General features: G+C 40.2%; 1 protein-coding gene across 1 annotated transcript in view; it reads right to left on the reverse strand.

Annotated features, from left to right (window-relative positions):
• man1a1 (mannosidase, alpha, class 1A, member 1) overlaps positions 1-25,628 on the reverse strand; it is a 370,371-nt gene that overhangs the window by 44,476 nt on the left and 300,267 nt on the right. The window contains exons 6-7 of the mRNA XM_060916425.1: positions 18,952-19,075; positions 6,126-6,219 (exon numbers count right to left, since the gene is read on the reverse strand). Of these exons, the coding sequence (XP_060772408.1) occupies positions 6,126-6,219; positions 18,952-19,075 (218 nt within the window). The remainder of the gene's footprint in view (positions 1-6,125; positions 6,220-18,951; positions 19,076-25,628) is intronic.

A 25,628-nucleotide genomic window follows, 5' to 3' on the forward strand; every position in this document is an offset into this window, starting at 1 on the left:
CCTGTCTCCCATTTAAAACATTTGGCGTGTTATGAAGAGTAAAATATGACAAAGGAGACCCCGGACTGTTGAGCAACTGAAATTGTATATCAGGCAAAAATGGAACAACATTTCTCTTTCAAAACCACAGCAATTGGTCTCCTCAATTCCCAAAAGTTTACATAGTGTTGGTAAAAGTGGTGATGCAACACAGTGGTAAACAGGCCCCTGTCCGAGCTTTTTTGAAACGTGTTGCTGACATAAAATTAAAAATGAGCATAGAATTTTCAAAAAACAATAAAATCTCAGTTTCAAAATTTGATATGTTGTCTTTGTACTATTTTTAATGAAATATAGGGTTTCCATGATTTTACAAATTATCGCATTCTGTTTTTATTTACAGTACAGCTTACACAGCATCCCAACTTTTTTGGAATTGGGGTTGTAAAAGCTCCAGTTTAGTGCCTGGAAACTAAACTAAAATATGGTAGCTAACTTAATTTAATAACATATAGCAAGCTAGTTAAGTGCGCTAATACTTATCCCCTTTGGACATAATGTGTACAATTGTATACATCAAGTTCCATAGCCTTTTTCCTTGTGTCTGAAGGGGTTAAAAGAATAAAGGAAACTTCTCTAACAAAGTTACTAATTTAGCACATCATATAAATGCTGTCGACAAAATGACAGCAAAGTCATTGGCCAACAACGAGTACATAGTTGTTGGCTATAAGCTGCAGAAGCTATTCAAGTCTGATGTGTTTAACTGTGATATGAGTTACTCTGTGATATGAGCAGTTACATGATGGGTCTGTGCTAGAAGATCACGTCTAATCCATGCACATGGTTGTAATGTTCACGTCAAATGTCAGAATAGAGAAAAAAATGTGATCTTGGACTGTGGCATGGTTGTTGGAGCCCATCCATCCATTATCTGTCGCCGCTTATCCTGTTCTACAGGGTTGCAGGCAAGCTGAAGCCTATCCCAGCTGACTATGGGCGAGAGGCGGGGTACACCCTGGACAAGTCGCCAGGTCATCGCAGGGCTGACACATAGACAAACCACCATTGGTTGTTGGAGCCAAATTTGAGCAGTTTAGAAACGACTGATCTGACCTCCTGGAATTTGTTTTTAATGCACAACAGTCTTTCGCATTTACACAGAATGGTGTTCTGAATCAGAGGACAATGATGAGACTGGTTAGAGCTGACAGGAAGGCAATGGTTACTCAAATAACCACTTGTTTATGACTGCAGTGTGCAGAAAACCATCTCAGAATGCACAACACATTGAACCTTAAGGTGGACTGAAGATTACATTGGATTCGACTCCTGTCAGCCAAGAACAGGGATCTGAGGCTACACTGGGCACAGGATCACTGAATCTGCACAGGTGGAGATTGGAAAAAGACCAGGCTACGTTTTTTCCCCTCAGTCTGTGCCCATTGTAGCCGTAGTGTCTTGTGGTACAAAAAAAAAAGAAAGAAAAAAAAGAAAAAAAAAATTCACCATGTACACGCAGTTCTACTGAAAGCCAGATCAAGCTTGCCAGTGTGCATTATAGATGTGCGTCATCACACATTATAGTTACAGTATCAATGAGTGTTTGTTGCAACAACCTTTTCTGGATAGAACTCTAAAAAATGTTTTTGAACAGACATATAATGAACAATATATTGTGCAGCAATAAACCACAACACAAATTTATGATTTATATCAATGAAATAAAAATGAATCATGATTATTATCAGGCTGAGGAATCTCTTAGTTTTCCAAGTGGTAATTGCATTGTTTAAACAGCAGAGGGCGTGATAATGTACGGTAGTAGGAATACTACTGTGTGACTTCACCGTATTTGGAAGTAACACAGCTCTAATGCTGTGAAAACACACAAAAAACAGACCTAAAATAGGAAAGAGCTGTTGTGTAATTGTACAAATAGATTTAATGAGAAATCGGAGCTCTCCTTTTACAGACTGCTGAAAGATAAAGAGAAGCAAATGAAGGTCATCCAAATGTTCAGAAAGGTTTATTAAGAAAAGGCCTATCTGTTAGTAACGTTTTGATTTTTAATCAAAAGAATATTTTAGTTAATAGGCTATTATACCTTTACAAATGTGCATAAATAATTATTGTTGGTGATTAAGAAAATGAAACAAAAGTTTTTGTTTGGAATAAATGTTCCTTCATTAAATAAAAAAATATATCTTGTGGAAAATCATATCATGAATTGGGTGAATCGTTACATGCCTACTGATGAATAACATTTATTTTGAGTATAAATACAGAGGTGATTATAGGAAATCGTGCACACTGATTGGTCGAGAAATTCAGACTATTTCTTGATAATCACCTTGGGCAACTCGGCAAAATGGTGACCAATCGCTTCATCACCATAAGTGAGGAAGAATTACAAATGATGAAAGAAAATGTTGCTCCTAAAAGCACTAAAGATGCTATGAAGTTTGGTCGAAAACTATTCAAAGGTAAGGTGAAATTTGTCAGGGTGCAGGCACTTACGGATGCAAATGCAGGGGAGAGCGGGTGTGTCACAAACAGTAAACATAGCCAAATCAGGAAACTGGAGACGTGAGGGACAGGCAAGGGTCGGTTGATCGGCGAACAGAATATCAGAGATCAGGCGAGAGAACGTAGTCAGAAAGAAACGTAAACAGAGTTCAGTAACAGGAAGTCAGGAAGATAGTCAAACGGCTCACTAAAGTCAGGCATGGGGGGGACAGAACAATACTTTGCAAAGTCAGAGTGTGAGAGCTGAGCTTATATAGGGAAGGTGATTGCAGGTAAATTAGAGACAAGTGTTGAGGTTAGAATTCTGGTGACGAGGGGAGCTGTGGTGCTTGGGAAGTATAGTCCCGAGCATCCATGTTTGGAGGCTGCTCCGAACTCAGGTTTTCAGTGCTGTTACTGACAGAATTGTGATTTATTTTATCTATTACTAGAGCTTTTTTTATTTTACTTTCTGTCCTTTTTTTAAATAATTTTTTTTTTATTTTTTTGTGTGTGTTTGTGCAGTTTGATGTTTGTTTGAGTGTTTTGTCCGCCAGTTGTGGTGTAGCTCCGGACCCAGTTTTGGGCGTTGGTTCCCTCCAGGCCTTGGCTCGCTGTGGGTGATGCCTGTGCTCCCAGCTATGGACTGCAGCGAGCTCGTTGCTCATTTTAACATCATGGTTGTCCAGCACTCTGTGCTTTAATGCTTCGAGCGATGTTGCTCAGTAGTGTCGTGGCGGCTGTGCAGGCGGTTTGGGACATACAGCGCTCTGCGTGGCGGTGCTTCTGTGCTCACTTTGTGGATCCATGGCGTGGTGTTCCGAGTGATATTGCCGGCGGCGTCACAGCGGCTGTGCTGGAGGTGTGGGACTTGTTTTCGTGTGCCTTTTGGTGGGACTGTGGCTGCTACACCACTGGAATGACATCCTGACCTCTATTTGGTGGACTTTTTTTTTTCTTTTTTTGCCTATAATTGTAAAGCGACCTTGGGTTTTGAGAAAGGCGCTATATAAATTGAACCTATTATTATTATTATTATTATTTCAAAACAAAGTATTTTATGTGACTCGGCATAGATAAGTGACAACCCTGCCGTTATTACATTTGCATGCTGCTTTTGAAGTTTGAAATAAATCATTTTTTAAAAAATGTGATTTTTAATTTTTTTGAAATAATCATCTGTATATTTATGCTCAATTATCTGCCTCAGGTGACGTGAATATCGGTGAATAATAACCTCGACTTCGTCTTGATTATTATTCACCGGTATTTACTTCACCTTAGGTGAATAATTGTTCAATATTATTCATTTTGCATATACAACATACAATTCAACCTTTAAACTTTAGGCCACACCTCCTACCTGAGTGTGATTCTGGTGCTGAGTGATGTATAACTATCTGCTGAGGAACAAAATGATTCAAAACAGCTTGATTTGGCTCTGCACTGTCCTTTTGTATACATAACATTACAGGCATTGAGCAGACACGCTTGAGCAACGTCCAACATACCCAGAGCAGCCTGGGGAGCAGTGCCTTGCTTAAAGGATATGGGACATGGATTTTTACCTGGGCATAATTATGTATAAAGGACATAAGAAATGCCATCTAAATCACTGCAGGGCGTCAAAAATGTGAAAATCATCACATTATTCAAGTTTTTTTATACATCAGCGTAAAACAAGGGTTCGTTAATGAGCTAGGTGGTCACGTGACCCGTGACGTCACAAAAACTTTCCAAGGAGCCAGCGCTTGGGAATCTAATGTAAACAGGTTACCGAAATGGACACCATCGACAGTGACATTCCCGATGTTTCACAGAGATGTGAAGTTAGACCCTATCAATTCGAACCGATAGCTGGAAATTCACATGAACATGGATCTTGTCTTTACTCTGACGGGTCAGATGATTCTGAGAGTGAGAGTTCATTCAGCCCTCATGAAACTGAAAGCGGTCGGCTGGATAACACTTCCTGGTAAGTTAAAAACAATTCTGCTCAAAGGCTAATGAACTGTTGAAAGAAGTATTATTTTTGTATCATAGATTGAAAGTTCATCATAGATCTAGCTAAAGTCCGTTGCAAGCTAGTTTTTTTTTTGCTGATATTTTTCGAGATTGATTGAGATACAATGCTTCCAGAGTCCGAGATGAAAACATTCAAAATGGCGAAACGAGTCAGAATTATGATAATCAATAATTGATACACCCAAATTTATAATACTAATCCTTACCTCGGCTTTCAGTCGCTTAGCGCAGAGGTCTTCAACAGGGGGGTCGCGAAATCGCACCGGATCACTCATATCAACAAAAATATTCCTGCCCTGTCCCCTGGCCTCCGCAGGGATGCAAACAGCGCGCCTTTCGGCGGATGCCGCCTTTTTCACGGCTGAATTGCGCAGATCCGATTTAAAAAAAAAAAATAGCGATATTAATTCATGAAACATGAAGTATAAGGATGAGAAAAAAACAGTTTAAATCGGGAAGCTGCGCACATTTGTGCAGCCTGGCGCAAATGTGCGCAGCTTCCCGATTTAAACTGTTTTTTTTTCTCATCCTTATACTTCCTGTTTCATGTATTAATATCGCTCAGTACCTGAGTATTAATGTTGAAAGAATCCTCAGTGAAATGGTCCGAATACAGTTTGTGGGAAACAGTAGGTGCAAAGTTTTTTCAACGGGTGTTCTGTAAAGTTATCCTACCAAGCCTACTGCGTATGCGCGAAGCCTACTGCGCATGCGCAGGTGAGCCCACACTTTCCTCAGCTTCGGGTCCTTGGGGAATGCAAAAAAAACTTACTCCAGGGCATTTCCCATTGGAATTATTGCAACCATAAGCAGCACAATACACCATGATGTTCAATGTACTTTAAAGACTATAAAAACAATTTTCTTGTCATCCACTTCTCCATTCATCTACCCGCTTGTGCTGTGCCCGAAAGTTTTTGTGACGTATGATCACGTGACAGCGGCTCTTCCGGTTGCAAAAAATGCATATCGGAAGTCGAGCAGAAATGCCATATAATCATCACGAATATAACGATTTTGCTGAATTTAATAGATGATTTTGTATTTGTTGATGCAATTAATTCATATTTTTAATGGAAAGAAACTGATATAGCGTGCTTTTATGTTTCATGTCCCATATCCTTTAAGGGCACTTCAGCCATTTCTGCTAGTCCAGGGAATCAAACCAGCAACCATTTGGTCCCAAAGCTGCTTCTCTAAGCATCAGGCCATGACTTAGACTAATTTGCAAGCCTCCTAACTCCAGTGCAAAACTACAGACACTACACATAAAGTTTGATCTATCTATCTATCTATCTATCTATCTATCTATCTATCTATCTATCTATCTATCTATCTATCTATCTATCTATCTATCTAGTTTATAATTAAATTTGGCTGAACTGTTCTGAAAAAAGGAAAGCGGAGGAAAAGGGAGGCGAGGAAGCGTTGCAGAGGTAGTTTGGTAACTGAACGCTGAATGAGACCAGGTGCTACACTGGACACCTGAGAGATGCCATTTAATTACAATGCACTTTTCCTTTACCGTTCCTGTTACTCCTGTACTGACAGCAGAGAGAGAGAGAGAGAGAGAGAGAGAGAGAGAGATGCTGAAAAAGACAAGACAGACTTACGCTGTCCCCACTGTCCACTGTTGGGGTTCAGGTAATTCGGGTAAAGTCCTTGTGGCTTGTCGAGACGATTCAGAACCTTCCGGATGTTCATAACCTGCATCACAAAAACAAGCTCACAGTTTAAATGTGGACCGTATCCCTGTATACAAACTTGTCAGCCTATCCCATTCTGTGGACTTACTGCCTTAAAACGTTACTCATTACAAATCTGCTGCGAGATCTAGGTCAAGCACATAATTGGCGTGAAGTGATTTATTTTGAGGTTTTAATATAATATCAAGTGTATTAAAGTGCTCATATGATGTTCTGTGATTTTTGCGTTATGCTCAATGTATAAATGTTTATTTAAAAACATAAAACTTGTTTAAAAATCATGCTAGTGAATGGTCCTAGAATCTTCGTCTGCCTCTCCACCTCAGGTGGTTTTCCCACAGTCCAGCCCTCGACATTAATATTCATAAAATCATAAAACAGACTGCCTATGTCAGTTAATATTCATTAGCAAAGAGCCTCCGCGATGATGCAAGAAACATTCGCAATATCTTCTGTTTCTTCAAAGCACAAATAAATAAATAAATAAATAATAAAAAATTATTATTTAATGTCATGAAGCCATGAGATAAATCATCTGCTTGATCTGTTTCTCAATGCAGCTCTGAGAGGAAACCAAAGTAGTCCTTCAGTATTAGAAGTTCGGAAAGCGAATTGAGGATCGACGGAAACTATGTTTAACTTGAGATTATAATTCCATAATGCATAGAACAATAAGAGAACAATTTCCAGAAAAATGCACAGAGAAAGAAAAATATTGCGATATAAAATTTTGCTAACCTAATTATAGCTTTATTATATTCTAACCGCGTAGGGTGCAAATAAAGTCGCTAGGAAGCCTTCTGGGTTTTGCACGAACTAGAAAAATTAGGAAAAGAAAACAATACTGTGAAAAATAAATACAAACGCTGAAGAAAACTGTTTTAATTACCGTTGAAAAGAGTAAGAAATTTTGGTAGACACTACATATGTAGATATATTCAAATATACTACTGAATATTTTTGTGCAGGTAGAGAAGTGAGTGTGATTGGCCAGTCAATGTTCTGCAGTATTTTTAGCTCTGCCCACACATCCAGACTCGTAAAAAAGGTTAATCAAATTTAGCATGGGCACTTAAGTATGGCGCAGCCTGCTTGGCATTGGAGATGGAGACAAAATATGGGATCATGGGTAATTTGTCACGACGACGCCATGACACACTGTCCATGAAACATGAAAAGCACGAAAACATGAGCACTGAACAGAATCGGGCGTTTTATAGATACTATAGTTTAGTGGATCGTCTCTGATGAAAGACGCAGGGGACGCAGAACGCACTCGAGATGCCAGACATGCTTTCTACTGTAGATTGCACTCATCAATCTATAAAGTGCAGGTCACTTTCAGAGTTAAGTAGAGCCTCATTCAGGGTGTGTAATGGAATCATCTATCAGCCTCCCACTGGGGCAGAGGCATCCGATAGGAAAACAGTAGAAAAATAAACACTGGTTTAAAGGCACTGGTTTAACCCTTTGGGGTCGAGAGCTTTGCTGACGAAGCTCGGCAGGTTTAGAACGAGTAGGTCATCTCATCTCATTATCTCTAGCCGCTTTATCCTTCTACAGGGTCGCAGGCAAGCTGGAGCCTATCCCAGCTGACTACGGGCGAAAGGCGGGGTACACCCTGGACAAGTCGCCAGGTCATCACAGGGCTGACACATAGACACAGACAACCATTCACACCTACGGTCAATTTAGAGTCACCAGTTAACCTAACCTGCATGTCTTTGGACTGTGGGGGAAACCGGAGCACCCGGAGGAAACCCACGCGGACACGGGGAGAACATGCAAACTCCACACAGAAAGGCCCTCGCCGGCCCTGGGGCTCGAACCCGGACCTTCTTGCTGTGAGGCGACAGCGCTAACCACTACACCACCGTGCCGCCCCCGAGTAGGTCATGTACTTAGATAAATATCTTCGCGAGTTTTTATTATACCAGCATTATAAACATATTGACAGAAACTTTATATTTTCCTATGTGCCCGCTGCCAAATAATATTATAGTTTTTAAATTACCTAAATTAGATGAAACATAAAACTAGTCACCTTACTCAGTCACACCGGAGTCGGAGCGCCCATTTACACATTCATAAAAGACTGTTCACATGGTAACAGCAGGATAATCACTTTCATGCTTTCTGTTTCGATTGGTTTCTCTTTCGCGGTGGGAATGCCCACCGTAAACAGGATGAAATCTGTCAGTCATAGTTTAAGCTATTTGGAGGTAAAACTTATGTGCTTCGGATGATTCAGGACAGCGATTCCATTTCAGGACAATGATTCAATTCATGATTCTGGACAGCAATTCAATTCAATTTTGAGAACTGCGACACTGGTGATCAGCTGTGCCTTTTATTTATTTATTTATTTTTATTTTTAATTTCGACTCGATCCGGCCGAAGATCAACTAGAGCAGTGGTTCTCAAACTTTTTTCACCAAGTACCACCTCAGAAAATACTTGGCTCTCCAAGTACCACCATAATGACCAACATTAAAATACAGTAGGTCTAAGTATTCATTAAAAACAAGACGGAGGTTTTATTTAACAAGTATATTTAATATTGTTGGCCACTGTAACATTACGCACAGTACTTTGAACAGTAACACTGTGTTTAAATATAGGAAAATAAAACACTGTCCTTAAATAATGAATCAAATAAAATTAATTGCACATAAAAGTTTAAGTCTCTGGCAGCTTTCTCTCCACACATGATACGTGTCATCTCTTTGGCTAATGGCAAACACAGCAGTTCCCCGATTGTGTGCGGCTTACCGGCTCTGGCGATCAGGAGGCTGGCACGATATGAAGCTTCCTGTGCTTTGGCTACGGGTGTACCATAGGACAGAATGGTGGACTTGGACTGCTTCAGTTCATCATGTTTTCGTTAAAAAAATCCATTGGTTTGTCCTTTAGTGCTGTGTGTTTGGTTGTAAGATGCCGTTTGAGATGCGACGGTTTCATGGACTCATTGCTCAGAACGTCCCCACATACAACACACTGCAGCCTGGGCAGCGCCTCTGTCTCGCTCCAAATGAATCCCAGTTTTATGTATTTTTCGTCATACTTCCTCCTTACTGGTTTCTGCTGTTTGCTAGCAGTTTTGGGGCTGTTTTTGCCACTGTCATTAGCATCTGCGCTCAGCTCACACACGTCCTCTTCAGTTCTTCCTCTCTCCTGATCCACGCTCCCATTCGCGGATTTAAGCCACGACAGTAATTTTGTCGTACTCGTCATAATTAGCAAAGCCACCTCCACCTTTTCCCATCACAGCCTAGTCTACCAATGTCGGATAACCGTCTGTCAGCGGAACCGGCGGGAATGCGTACGTATGCTATGTATGGCTACCCAGAAGCACTTGCAAACTTTTTTAAATTATTAACTTAATTTGTATTTCCTTTTATTTCCTTGTCATCGGTTGATAAGATATTTTCATCCATTTGGATATTATGGATAGTATTTCACTTTTTTTTAAATTTATATTTAATTAAGTGATTCTTTGGCGTACCACTAGAATGGAGCCCGCGTACCACCACAGTTTGAGAATCTCTGAACTAGAGTAAGTGTAAATATTTCTGCGATTTCTGATGAGCAGGTCGGTTGATCTGTGCGCTGTAGTGCATACACAGGAAAAACGACTGAGCAATTTTTCCAGAGTTAAAAGTATTTTCCTCAAAACTAGTTAATTTTACTCTACTTTGAGTTTAGAGAGTAAAATTTGGAGTTGGAGTGGGAGCAAAATTACAGAGTAATTGTGTAACGGAGTTGGTTGTGGCTCTGAACTGAGTAAAATAGTACAAGAGTTCATTTCAAGACGCACTGAATCGAGTCAAATACCAAAATAAAGTCAAATAGCAGATAAATGAAGCTGTTGTAAAAAGCAGTTTTAGAACGGTGTTGGAATGTGTGAAAAACATGACCGTACCCATTGTGACGAACTCTTTTGATCGCCTGACCTGATGGGATTAAGAGATGACAGTGGAAGGGGTTTTCACTCATACTCCTCCCACTGCCAACCCTTTATCCCAAAACAATACGACATGAATTTTTTTGATGGCCAGCTAATTGTCCAAATCAATGCAGCAGATTTAAATTTTTGTGCTTGATCCATTCCGAAGACCGAACAGAATCACCTCAGGTGACCAAAACGGTTCAACACAATGGGAAAGGTCACGTTTTTTTCACACATTCCAACACAGCTCTAAAACTGCTTTTTGGGCAATTCCATGTAAATGTCAACCTCACCATGCAAAAATAAAGCAACATGTAATACATCAAAACCACTCCCAGAGATATCACCTAGGCCTGTATTTTACAGATGTGAATAAGTTGAACCAATTTGTAACCAACCTAATGTGTCACTGTCAGTCTTTCTTTCTTATAATGTAAAACCCAAGCTAAAATCAACTTTGATCATGTACAATTCTATATTATTGCCACAAGCCACAGAAATGTCTGCTAAAATCCACAAAACAGCAAAACAATAGCCATCCTAAATATTATTTAAGAACTTTGATAGTTTTAGCTGATATTTAGAGAGTTTTTCAAAGGGTTATGGTGGTTAAATTGCTGATTTTCTAAACATATGCCATGTCTATTTCAGACGCGTCACATCCATAACGGAATTTCGTCACATCCATAACGCTGACTTTTCCTTCCGAAACTCTGCATGAAATACAAAATATTTTAAACAAAGATTTTTTTAATATTCACCTTGGACCCCTCTATCAAATGGATATCTCCATTTCGACATTAGGTTTACAATTTCACAGAGTTTGATAAAAATGTACAGTCACCCAAGAAAAGTGATACTTTTTCTGTCACGTCCATAACGCATCTTTTATTGGCATTTTCTGGCATGCCCTAGATGTACTATGGGAATTGTTCTTGTTCTATCACTTCTCCAGTATGGTACAGCCTTAAAATATGCAACACCTGTTTAAATACTGGGAGACAATAAAACATGCACTGGGTCATTTGTTGCCATTTTGAGTTCAAGTGTCACGTCCATAACGCTGGAATTGCACTTTTACAACATCTTCATTTATCTGTTATTTTTTTAAAAGTACAGTCATGACATACATACGACATGGATATTATTGTAGCTGAGCTTGTGCTGAATACAAAAAAAAAAGTCATATGACTTTGAAAAAGCCGCTTAGATTTGTTGAAACTGACAAGAAAATCGGAGCATGCCAAAATCATTAGAGTGCCAGAAGATACCCTCAGACCCCAGTGCTGGTTTAAAGGCCGCTGTACTAGAAGCTGGAGTGTCTTTCTGACCGGCTGTAACTGTGTAACTGAGCTCTCATCTGAAAGCTCTTTTCATCAGCGTTTATGTGGCAGTGTAGCTCTGGGATAAGCTTCATATCCAGGAAAAAATAAAGATTGTGCTGGGAGCTGCAAAAACGGGAGCAATGCGGACAATCTGGAGGTGTTCGAAGAGAAAAATTTCAATAATCATGAAGACCTGGATGTACATGTGAAATAATGATTCACATTATTAGTATTGTTTTGGATCAAAACTTTTTTTTCTTTGTTTTTTGGTTTTTTTTGGGAACTGGCCATTTTATAAAAAGGTTGACGCTAATGTCAACAATTTTACCACCGTTATCATCAACAACCTTATATGCACTTATACCAGGTTTATACAGGGGTGCTTGAAAGTTTGTGAACCCTTTAGAATTTTCTATATTTCTGCATAAATATGACCTAAAACATCATCAGATTTTCACACAAGTCCTAAAGAACCCAGTTAAACAAATGAGACAAAAATATTATACTTGCTCATTTATTTATTGAGGAAAATGATCCAATATTATATATCTGTGAGTGGCAAAAGTATGTGAACCTCTCGGATTAGCAGTTAATTTGAAGGTGAAATTAGAGTCAGGTGTTTTCAATCAATGGGATGACAATCAGGTGTGAGTGGGCACCCTGTTTTATTTAAAGAACAGGGATCTATCAAAGTCTGAGCTTCACAACACATGTTTGTGGAAGTGTATCATGGCACGAACAAAGGAGATTTCTGAGGACCTCAGAAAAAGCGTTGTTGATGCTCATCAGGCTGGAAAAGGTTACAAAACCATCTCTAAAGAGTTTGGACTCCACCAATCCACAGTCAGACAGATTGTGTACAAATGGAGGAAATTCAAGAGCATTGTTACCCTCCCCAGGAGTGGGCGACCAACAAAGATCACTCCAAGAGCAAGGTCACAAAGGACCCCAGGGTAACTTCTAAGCAACTGAAGGCCTCTCTCACATTGGCTAATGTTAATGTTCATGAGTCCACCATTAGGAGAACACTGAACAACAATGGTGTGCATGGCAGGGTTGCAAGGAGAAAGTCACTGCTCTCCAAAAAGAACATTGCTGCTCGTCTGCAGTTTCCTAAAAATCACGTGGACAAGCCAGAAGGCTATTGGAAAAATGTTTTGTGGATGGATGAGACCAAAATAGAATTTTTTGGTTTAAATGAGAAGCGTTATGTTTGGAGAAAGGAAAACACTGCATTCCAGCATACGAACCTTATCCCATCTGTGAAACATGGTGGTGGTAGTATCATGGTTTGGGCAGGAATGAGAATGAAAACTATTAAAAAAGTCTGAAAAAAAGCCGGGGGTTTGGGGGCCGCAGGCACCCAGCGGGGCCTAGGGGCAGAACCCTGGTGGGGGCCCAGGGAGTGGGAGCTAATGATTTTTGGCTTTTTTTTTTTTTAACCCCAAAACCATTAATTTTATCAGCAAAAAGTTGCAATGTATTTGGAAATAAATTCCCCTTCTTGGTGGACTACCAGGTGAAAATGATTAATATGGTACAACAGACTTGTTTTTAATCAATTCACATTTAATGATTTCAAAAAAATCAATGCACTTTTTAATATAAATAGTATTATATTTCTGCATTTTTGCTATTCATGTCTTTGAATACTCTAATCCTTTAAAGTGAAGTGCAAACCAGAAAAAAGTTCTATCATATAATTCTCTTAAGCTTTCTTCTGATGTTATCATGGTAGCAGGAGGTCTTGCATATTAAGCAGGCAACATTCAACATCACTTATCACTTCCCTTTCAACTGTTGTGTGTACTAACTAGGTTTTATCTGGACAGGATGTTGTGTAATGTAATGCATATACCATATGGTCAATTTGAAGATCAAGATGGTGATTTTGAATTAAAGAACAGGCATGTACAATTAGCATTACATATTGAAAAATTTTTTTAAATCAAAAACTATAAGTTCATCTCGGCCTAAAAAATTTCGGCAGACGTTCCTGCGTGGCACATGCCAGCAATTCCCCCCCTATGAAATTAGCAATAAGTAGGAGAGTTATATACGGTATCATACCTAAAATTTTATCAGAAATATACAACCCCAATTCCAGAAAAGTTGGGACAAAGTACAAATTGTAAATAAAAATGGAATGCAATAATTTACAAATCTCAAAAACTGATATTGTATTCACAATAGAACATAGACAACATATCAAATGTCGAAAGTGAGACATTTTGAAATTTCATGCCAAATATTGGCTCATTTGAAATTTCATGACAGCAACACATCTCAAAAAAGTTGGGACAGGGGCAATAAGAGGCTGGAAAAGTTAAAGGTACAAAAAAGGAACAGCTGGAGGACCAAATTGCAACTCGTTGGGTCAATTGGCAATAGGTCATTAACATGACTGGGTATAAAAAGAGCATCTTGGAGTGGCAGTGGCTCTCAGAAGTAAAGATGGGAAGAGGATCACCAATCCCCCTAATTCTGTGCCGACAAATAGTGGAGCAAGTTCGACAGTGTAAAATTGCAAAGAGTTTGAACATATCATCATCTACAGTGCATAATATCATCAAAAGATTCAGAGAATCTAGAAGAATCTCTGTGCGTAAGGGTCAAGGCCAGAAAACCATATTGGGTACCCGTGATCTTCAGGCCCTTAGACGGCACTGCATCACATACAGGCATGCTTCTATACTGGAAATCACAAAATGGGCTCAGGAATATTTCCAGAGAACATTATCTGTGAACACAATTCACCGTGCCATCCGCCGTCGCCAGCTAAAACTCTATAGTTCAAAGAAGAAGCCGTATCTAAACACGATCCAGAAGCGCAGACGTCTTCTCTGGGCCAAGGCTCATTTAAAATGGATTGTGGCAAAGTGGAAAACTGTTCTGTGGTCAGACGAATCAAAATTTGAAGTTTTTTATGGAAATCAGGGATGCCATGTCATTCGGACTAAAGAGGAGAAGGATGACCCAAGTTGTTATCAGCGCTCAGTTCAGAAGCCTGCATCTCTGATGGTATGGGGTTGCATTAGTGCGTGTGGCATGGGCAGCTTACACATCTGGAAAGACACCATCAATGCTGAAAGATATATCCAGGTTCTAGAGCAACATATGCTCCCATCCAGACGACGTCTCTTTCAGGGAAGACCTTGCATTTTCTAACATGACAATGCCAAACCACATACTGCATCAATTACAGCATCATGGCTGCGTAGAAGAAGGGTCCGGGTACTGAACTGGCCAGCCTGCAGTCCAGATCTTTCACCCATAGAAAACATTTGGCGCATCATAAAATGGAAGATACGACAAAAAAGACCTAAGACAGTTGAGCAACTAGAATCCTACATTAGACAAGAATGGGTTAACATTCCTATCCCTAAACTTGAGCAACTTGTCTCCTCAGTCCCCAGACGTTTACAGACTGTTGTAAAGAGAAAAGGGGATGTCTCACAGTGGTAAACATGGCCTTGTCCCAACTTTTTTGGGATGTGTTGTTGTCATGAAATTTAAAATCACCTATTTTTTCTCTTTAAATGATACATTTTCTCAGTTTAAACATTTGATATGTCATCTATGTTCTATTCTGAATAAAATATGGAATTTTGAAACTTCCACATCATTGCATTCCGTTTTTATTTACAATTTGTACTTTGTCCCAACTTTTTTGGAATCGGGGTTGTAGATATGATACTATGATTCTCCCCAACATGCTACATTAGATAAGCTAACCCCATTTATAAAAGATACACTTGTATATGACATGTATTTAAGATATACAGAGATAGATTATACACACACACACACACCATGGCATTGATTCGTGCGATATACATTATAAATATAATGAATCATTGAACAGGCAAAATAATTTTCGACCTACCTTTGTGTTTTTTGGTGTATATGTGAAGTTCGATAGTCCTTGCCTCTCTACTAGCGTAGTTTATCATGTCAGAACACAATGAGCAAAGTACTTTTCCTGGGACGTCTATTTTCCTTATGTGATCACCGAGCTTCGTTGTGACAGTCTGCTTGTTGATCTTGACATTCAGTGTTCTGAACGGTGATTGCAAGCCATGCGTGGAGAGCATGCGTACTTGTGTTCATACACTGCATGCGATGGGATTTCCCGAAAATTCTACCGCAAATAAGTCGAACATTGTCGCAAAAGTGAATGTTAATTACGACATATCGAAAGACTCGAGTGTGTTAACCCGGAGCCCACCAAGAATCAAGACGTTATAAGGTGACCACAGATCGTTAACCATACCCCCCCACCCCCCCGAAAATTTCTCAACGGATTTACATTTTGGTCTGAAAAAGTCGGAAATCCGCCGATTGGCGGAAAATTCTCATCCCTGTTTGGGCCCGTTTTGCTGCATCTGGGCCAGGACGGCTTGCCATCATTGATGGAACAATGAATTCTGAATTATACCAGTGAATTCTAAAGGAAAATGTCAGGACATCTGTCCATGAACTGAATCTCAAGAGAAGGTGGGTCATGCAGCAAGACAACGACCCTAAGCACACAAGTCGTTCTACCAAAGAATGGTTAAAGAAGAATGAAGTGAATGTTTTGGAATGGCCAAGTCAAAGTCCTGACCTTAATCCAATTGAAATGTCATGGAAGGACCTGAAGCGAGCAGTTCATGTGAGGAAACCCACCAACATCCCAGAGTTGAAGCTGTTCTGTACGGCGGAACGGGCTAAAATTCCTCCAAGCCGGTGTGCAGGACTGATCAACAGTTACCGGAAACGTTTAGTTACAGTTATTGCTGCACAAGGGGGTCACACCAGATACTGAAAGCAAAGGTTCACATACTTTTGCCACTCACAGATATGTAATATTGGATCATTTTCCTCAATAAATAAATGACCAAGTATAATATTTTTGTCTCATTTGTTTAACTGGGTTCTCTTTATCTACTTTTAGGACTTGTGTGAAAATGTGATGATGCTTTAGGTCATATTTATGCAGAAATATAGAAAATTCTAAAGGGTTCACAAACTTTCAAGCACCACTGTATATATTTTTTCCAACACAAAAAGATAAACTTCATATCTTCAAGCCACTGCGTAATGTTCTTTATATGATTGGGACATATTCGTAAAAAATACACAAGTTAATCAAACGAATTTTAATTTTGAACCGGTTCGCCATTTTGACAACGTGCATTTAGTCAGTGGGAAAACACTGGCTAATTATTCTACATACAGGACACTTTTTCAATGGATTAAAAACGTGTTCTATTCCTTTCTAGCGGGTTTCATTCATTTGGTTTGATAGCATGTAATATTGTTAGCATATCGCTTATCCTATGTGCATTAAGTCACTCTCCCCAATAGGGAATGAGCGTTGAATATGGTTTACGATATTGCATGGTTGTCAAGACAACATGACATCACATGTTGGTGCTGATGCGAATATCCAATGAGAGAGTTTTCTGCTGCGCATGCGTAGAAGCATTTCTTTGTTTGCTGGGAAACAGAAAGACGCATTGAACACCTGAAAGGCTATAAAAACTTCATTCGATATTCTTCACACATATTTACAAGAGAAAATCAAAAACTGGAAAAGAGAATCTGTATGTATAATAATAATAATAATAATAATAATAATAATAATAACGGCTTTTTTCATGGTATATTAGATATATTCCATTCAGGTAGCATATGGCCCTTTTCCACTACCCTTTTTCAGCTCGCTTCAGCTCACTTCAGCCCGACACGGCTCGCGTTTCGACTTCCAAAAACCAGCACGACTCAGCTCGCTTCAGCCCTGCTTAGCCCCTAAAACTCGCACCGTTTTGGAGTGGGGCTGAAGCGAGCCAAACCGTGCCGAGTGAGGCTGGGGGCATGAGCAAACACTCCCCTGTGCACTGATTGGTGAGGAGGAGTGTCCTCACATGCCCACACACGCCCCGCGAGCGCGCTGGGATCTGTAAACACCGCAAACCCGGAAGGAGAATAATTACGAATTACGAGAATTTCTGAAGCCTTATGCGCTTCGCCTCATCTATACGCTCTTGCCAGTATCTGTCCGCGTTGTCGGTGACAACAAGCCACAGCACCAAGACCAGCAACACTAACGACTCCATGTCCTCCATGTTTCTTGTTTACTATTCGGGTCGTGAGACTACCGCTTAAAAGCTCACTGATGTCACTGTTTGCGCTGCTTAACGACATCACCTGACGTCCACCCACTTTCGCTAACTCCACCCAATGTGTCCACCCACTTCCAGCCAGCACGGTTCAGCGCGGTTGTAGTCGAAATGCAACTCCAACAGCCCCACTCAGCCCGACTCAGCACGGCACGGCTCAGCCCGACTCAGCCGCGTTTGTAGTGGAAAAGCGGCAATATTGAACTCATCTTCAACTCGTTCAGTATCATGCTAGCTGAATGGAATATATCTGATATACCACTTAACGCCAGCCAATATTATTTAAATATATGTCACTCAGATTCGCGATGTATTTTGCATGAAAAATGTGAGTTTTTCAACATGAGAAGATAAACTTCAGATCTTCAAGCCAACGTGTGATTTTCTTTTTATTATATCGACACATTCACAAACAAAAACTACCCAAATTTATCAAAACAACTCACTGATTTCCTCATGAGTGACAGAGATGTCACGATTTTGGATCTCCATGTCCCGGATGGCGCTCGTATGAAAAATACGAGTGGTGTATTTCCCAGTAAAACACTCGTGTCCATATAATATATAAATAAACGTGATGTCACAGATTCCCCTTTCGAATTGTGGTTCCAGTGACATCAAGAACCATGTGGTCAATTTTCAGTTTTATTTTTGTTTCTCCTTCAGTCCTGACCCTGACCTTTAAACAACTGGATTAGTGGTTGGTTTTGTGTGGTTTCAGAAATAAAAATGCAACTTGTAATTTTACCAAGAAAATGGAAAGTGTAAAGTTCTCTCTGCTGAAGACTTTCTTTACAAAGCACCATGAGGGTTACAAAGCTCTAACACTGGATACTCCTTCCATAAATATTCTTCAAAAAAAACAATGCACAACTTCTGACCAATCAGAATTAAGAATTCAACCATTTCACATACTGTGGTAGAAAAGCAGAGTTAAAAAAACAAAACAAAAAAACATCAGTGCTGTTTTTAGAATTGATACTTTCTTATAACACAAACTCCATTTCACATTGCAATACTTCGCACCAGCCAGTTGTTTATTATGTTTCCTATAGCTGCACATTCATAAGTGTTTTATTCCTTATTAAGTGTTTAAAACACCAACCCTGCTGTACCTGATGCACTTGATGATCTCCGGATGCTGATAAATTGTGCATAGCAACAGATGGACTACTGTCCATAATTGTACGCCTACAATGTGACCTAGCAGGTAGGTGGAATTGATCAAAGTGCAACTCGGTGCCAATATCAAGCTTACTGTTAAGGCCAGGGTTAAATCCTGGGCTCTGACTCACCTTCTCTGCAAACATAGGTTTCCCGGACAGTCTGCTCAGATGGACGAACTCCAAATGCAGTGTGCCGTACTCGGCTAAAATGCTGCTGCCTCCTGACGCCCACGGCCAGTTCCTGCCTATGCCACTGCGCACACACACACACACACACGCACAACATGGTTAGTTTTTAATGCCCCTTTTTGACAAGAGGCCATAAAACACTTTTAGCTCCACTGAGTGCCTACTGAATGAGCTCGAGTAGCATTTACATATCATGCCTTTTATTTCCGTATCTGACATTTGATTAATATCCAAGCACAATTAATTCCAACGTCAATCAGCGTGCGCTCTACTTCATCTGAGACGTTACCCGTGCCTGATAAATCTGCATCTGACTTCAGCTGACCTCCCAAATCTTAATGGACACTGCTAGGACGTTCCGCTTCTCACCCAGATGCGATTAAGATGACAGCATCATTAAGGGATCTGCTCTGAAGGAACCTCGGCATCAGCAGCAATTAAGACAAATTACGGCTTGTCTCTTGCTAATGGCACAAAATCAAAGCCCCCTGAAAGAGTTTTTTGCTTTTCACTGAACTTTTCATGGCTACGGTCTGACAGGACCCAGAGGCAGAATGTAAATCAGTCAAATTAATACTAGGAGGCAAGAGTTTGGCTTGATCATGAAATTAGAACGTGGCAGAGTGAGTGATTGAGTTTATGAGACAGCATCATGTGCTACTGGTTCGGGGGGGGGGGTAAATACCTATAAACGTTGAAAATAAAAATATTTCGTACTTGCACGCATTTGAATATTAAAGAGCCTAAAGTTTTAGACTGCTATCGGTAAAAATGGCATTTGAGATTATGCCACGGTTGTTTTATTCATAGTTGGTTCAACAACCAGGAAAATACATTCAACCCTACTTCTTATTTACTGTTGCAAAATAAACAAACAAACAAGCAAACAGTTTTAACTTGGCATGTAGCTACGTGTAAACAATTTAAAAATGCTGGCCTATTAGTTAGTGTGTCCGCCTCTCGACTGGCAGTTGATCCATGAGAACTGTGGCTGGGACCTATCGTGGCCATTCTGGTAGATTTTGGAAGTGATCCGTCTTTTAAATTTGGGTGGAGTAAATATGCAAATGAAGCCACGGTAGACGCAACGGTAGTGACAGAAAACACTGGTAAAACCGATGGCTGCAGTGACGTATAGTGACGTATGGCCTTATGGCAATGACAGCAGTGTGTACAGTTTTCACGACTGTAGTACGGGCATAGCCACAGCAAGACGAAATAAGCCATGCCCCCTCGGCAAACTTTTCACTTTCTGCAGAATGTTGTTCCGTGAGCAATTTGAGCTCGATGGTTGTGATGGAACGCTACGGTAACCCCCGGGAGCCCACGTAAGCCTCACGTATGTCTAAAGGATGCTCACAGATGCCTTCACAGCTGTGATGGATGAATTCATCCAGGGCTTGACCCACGACAATTTTCAACATGATGAAACTTTCCGGGGATGGAACCCATGCCCTCCTGGTTACCAAGGTAGCGCCCTGGCTCTCACGTATTCTGACAGAAGGGCCCAGAATGTGTGAAAGTTGAACCCCAAAAGGCTCAAAATCGTCTACCGTGAAGTGATTCCAGCTACGTGAGACCTTAGCTTTAGAAAGCTGATCAAAGCCTGAGGCGTTAATTTGAAGAAAAAAAAAGAAGAAAGTGCTGTGATGTGTTGCAAAAGTGTGTGTGTATTTTTTTTTTCATTTTTGACTTCGCACATTTTTTATGACTGATATTTTGCTTTAGTTTTTATATATTTTAAGTTTTAATGCTTAATGGCGGGTGGTGTAGTGGTTAGCACTGTTGCCTCACAGCAAGAAGGTTCTGGGTTCGAACCCAGTGGCTGATGGGGCCCTTTCTGTGTGGAGTTTGCATGTTCTCCCCGTGTCCGCGTGGGTTTCCTCCGGCTGCGCCGGTTTCCCCCACAGTCCAAAGACATGCAGGTTAGGCTAATTGGTGGCTCTAAACTGATGTGTGTGTGAATGGTTGTTTGTCTCTATGTGTCAGCCTTGCGATAACCTAGCGACTTGTCCAGGGTGTACCCTGCCTCTCACCCATAGTCAGCTGGGATAGACTCCAGCTTGCCCACAACCCTGTACAGGATAAGCGGTTACGGATAATGGATGGATGATTAACGGCTGTGTGACGATATTGTACGTAATTGTTAGAAAGGAATATATCGTCACTGTCAGTTCAAAACCTGCTATGTGACAATTTAGGTCAATTCTCAAGGATGATATTTTTGCAATTTACACTAATATTATGCTGCAATTAGCTATTTTGATGGATATTTAACTGACCAAGCTAATAATAGAACAACTTTTACTGGCTTATCAGCTTGTTATTTCAGAGTTTTATTCAGTTTTTTACGTTTCCTGTCAAAAAGGAAAAATGTCACATAGCAGGTTTTGACCTGACAGCGATGATATACACTACCGTTCAGAAGTTTGGGGTCACTTTGAAATTTCCTTATTTTTGAAAGAAAAGCACTGTTCTTTTCAATGAAGATCACTTTAAACTAATCAGACATCCACTCTATACATTGCTAATGTGGTAAATGACTATTCTAGCTGCAAATGTCTGGTTTTTGGTGCAATATCTCCATAGGTGTATAGAGGCCCATTTCCAGCAACTCTCACTCCAGTGTTCTAATCAGGGCTTTGAACCAGAATTTTTTTCCTATTGGTTCGTTCCGAACAGAAATGGAATTTTAACGTTTCCGGTTTTGGGTTCCACCATTAAATAGACGTTCCCGAACCGGTTAGAACAAAAAAATTTCGTTCCCGGAACGGTTAATTACGTTCCCTGTCAGCTGTTTAACAAATGGCTATAAAATTATGTCTCTGTCTCATCCAGCTTAAGCCAAATGTAGGCTAATTCTATTACAACCTTCATTAAATAAGACAAGAAATAATTCAAAACAATTATTATTTCAAATGTTGGCGATTTGGATTCTCAGTATGTCTTCCCATCTACACAAACAGAAAAAGTGCCAAAAATGAAAGAGAATTCATTTAGTGTGTTACCAAAGGCTAGTCAGGCCCTATGCATTGATAGGCTAACAGAGGTTAACGTCATTTAATGTTCGCGAGCCTCTCATTAACGTGGACAAATATATTGATATCGTGTTTGAAATTAACGTTTTTGAATAACGATAGACTGCAATATTTACCTCTTATTTAAGATGTGGAGACGTGATAGTAGTCCACCCTCCCGCTCTCTCCATTCAGTCAGCGAACATCACACAGGAAGCGAACCCCAGCGGGTCATAGAAACTTGCGCAGGAGAAGAATGACTTTTTTATTTGTAGGCTACGGAAACTTTGAGGAACGAAATAAAAACCGGTATTAACCGGTTATCATTATTTTTAATAAGTGTTTCTGTTCCGGAACATAAAAAATAATAAAGTTTCTAGTTTCGTTTCTGTTCCATGTGAAATAGAAAACGGTTTTCGTTCCTTGAACCGGTTCAAAGCCCTGGTTCTAATGGTACAATGTGTTTGCTCATTGCCTCAGAAGGCTAATGGATGATTAGAAAACCCTTGTACAATCATGTTAGTGCAGCTGAAAACAGTTGAGCTCTTTAGAGAAGCTATAAAACTGACCTTCCTTTGAGCAGATTGAGTTTCTGGAGCATCACATTTGTGGGGTCGATTAAATGCTCAAAATGGCCAGAAAAATGTCTTGACTATATTTTCTATTTATTTTACAACTTATGGTGGTAAATAAAAGTGTGACTTTTCATGGAAAACACAAAATTGTCTGGGTGGCCCCAAACTTTTGAACGGTAGTGTAAACAAACACTGCACACTGTGTACCATGATCTGGAATGAGATTAAATTAATTAGAATAATCTTTCTGACAATGCCCTTAAGACTATGTTGCTTTAACATGTTTATCTTGGCCTGGAGCCAAACCAAGTTCTTCCAGTGATTAAACTTGTGGCACTTAAAAAAGTCGATTCTTCAAGAGTTCTTTCAATGGTAAAGAGTTTTTGCTTTTAAATGAGTTCAACTGAGAACCTTTAATTTTCTTTTTAAAAACGGAACATTTATTAAGTTCTCCTAAAAGGACAAACTAAAGAAACTTTTACAGAGCTACAACCCCGATTCCAACAAAGTTGGGACAAAGTACAAATTGCAAATAAAAATGGAATGCAAGGCGAGGCAAGTTTATTTCTATAGCGCATTTCATACACAGTGGCAGTTCAATGTGCTTTACAGAGGTAAAGGCAAAACAGTAAACAATAGAAAATAAAATTACATAAAATAAATGGGGAAGAAGAGAGAAAAAAAAGAATTAAACAATAATAGAAATAAAATAATAAAATGAAGTAAAAGTTCAGTAAAAAACAGCAGAATAAAATAGAATAAAAGTTAAGTAAAGTTTAAAACATGCAAAGATGATGATATTTATCAATTAGCAGAAAGCATCTGAAAACAGCTTGGTCTTTAATCTAGATTTGAAGCTGCCAACAGCAGGAGCATTTTTAATGTCCTCTGGGACAGGGGCGCAGATACGTTTTTTGAACTGGGGGGGGACAAAGCTGCCAGCAAACCAACCCCAACCCCACCATGTGTTGTGCGAGGAATATACTCTGATGCCCTCAGGGCGGCGACATTACTCAGCTAAGACAAAAAAACCATCACTTCTTCATCCCTGCAACCGTTAGCTTAGGCCTACTAATAAATAAAGAGTAGGAATAAAGCACACCTGTGATGTCTGGTGCTCTCATGTGCTATTTACCACTGACACGACAGGATGTCATGTGGGTTGAATATGTGTGTGTGTGTGTGTGTTCTGGATGACTGCTGACTGTTTTGTCTACCCTTTGTATTTATCTACAGCATCTAGGTCTGTGTATCCTATGTATTGAGACTTGGACTGTCAAACTTAATTACCCATCATTGAAAGAAATAAAGCTTATTGATTCTGATACTGATTCCAATCACTCCCCAAGCATGCCGTATGCAAAAACTCATCTCATCTCATTATCTCTAGCCGCTTTATCCTTCTACAGGGTCACAGGCAAGCTGGAGCCTATCCCAGCTGACTATGGGCGAAAGGCAGGGTACACCCTGGACAAGTCGCCAGGTCATCACAGGGCTGACACATAGACACAGACAACCATTCACACTCACATTCACACCTACGGCCAATTTAGAGTCACCAGTTAACCTAACCTGCATGTCTTTGGACTGTGGGGGAAACCGGAGCACCAGGAGGAAACCCACGCGGACACGGGGAGAACATGCAAACTCCGCACAGAAAGGCCCTCGCCGGCCCCGGGGCTCGAACCCAGGACCTTCTTGCTGTGAGGCGACAGCGCTAACCACTACACCACCGTGCCGCCCTGTATGCAAAAACTCTTTTATTTAAACATTAACTGACTTTCAGCACACTGATTCTTTAAGAAAACTAGTTTTAAAACCGCTAAGTTCCAACTGTTAAACATAGCGAGAGGCTGGGCTACGTGTGTGTGTGTAAAGTGTAAACCAGTGCACCCTGACTTTCTAACTATGCCTGTGTGTTGCGTGAGCGGCAGTCAGTCAACAACTCTTCGCAAAGTTTCCTTATGAAACAATATGCTCGCTGAAATTATGGCAGGGAACGCCAGATTAAACATTAAAACTGCCTTCTGAGCACTGTATCTACAGGCTACCACCGAAAGAAGGAGGCTACCAGAAAGGCATCTCTACGCCGTACGATTTTACTTTCACTACGACATTACTTTGAACAGACTATCAAAAAATTGCAAGGTGATATGATAAAGTAAGGCACAGTTTACTTACAGTCGTTTTTTGAAAAAACGATGCAATCGTTTTCTGCCTTTTCGGTTTGGCACCCTTCATCATGCCGTGTTGGGGTCGTGAACTAGGAGCTGTCCCCGATATGCCTGTCAAACTTGTTGTGGGTAACCATAGCAACCAAGCTCGAGCTTGCAACCTGTGCAGTCTGCGCAGCTCAACCAACCGAATATCAGTCTTTGTTTTGTTTTATGTGAGTTGTTGCAACTATGTATGTACTGCTGTGCACCTCAATAAACCGAATGGTAATTAGTCTTTTGATTTTTCCGTGAGGTTTGCCTTATGCAAAGAAAGACAGCATAGACGTTTTTTCCTCCCTATAAGTGGGGGGGGGACCGAACGAGGTGAATTTAAATCTGGGTGGGACGAATCCCACCCGTCCCACCCTTTATCTGCGCCCGTGCTCTGGGAGTTGGTTCCATAGCTGTACTGCATAGTAGCTAAAAGCTGCTTCACCACACTTTGTTTTATGCAATGATGTGGAAGTTTCAAAATTCCATATTTTATTCAGAATAGAACATAGATGACATATCAAATGTTTAAACTGAGAAAATGTATCATTTAAAGAGAAAAATTAGGTGATTTTAAATTTCATGACAACAACACATCTCAAAAAAGTTGGGACAAGGCCATGTTTACCACTGTGAGACATCCCCTTTTCTCTTTACAACAGTCTGTAAACGTCTGGGGACTGAGGAGACAAGTTGCTCAAGTTTAGGGATAGGAATGTTAACCCATTCTTGTCTAATGTAGGATTCTAGTTGCTCAACTGTCTTAGGTCTTTTTTGTCGTATCTTCCGTTTTATGATGCGCCAAATGTTTTCTATGG

This window comes from Neoarius graeffei, chromosome 3 (genome assembly GCF_027579695.1).
Source record: "Neoarius graeffei isolate fNeoGra1 chromosome 3, fNeoGra1.pri, whole genome shotgun sequence".
Taxonomy (NCBI): domain Eukaryota; kingdom Metazoa; phylum Chordata; class Actinopteri; order Siluriformes; family Ariidae; genus Neoarius; species Neoarius graeffei.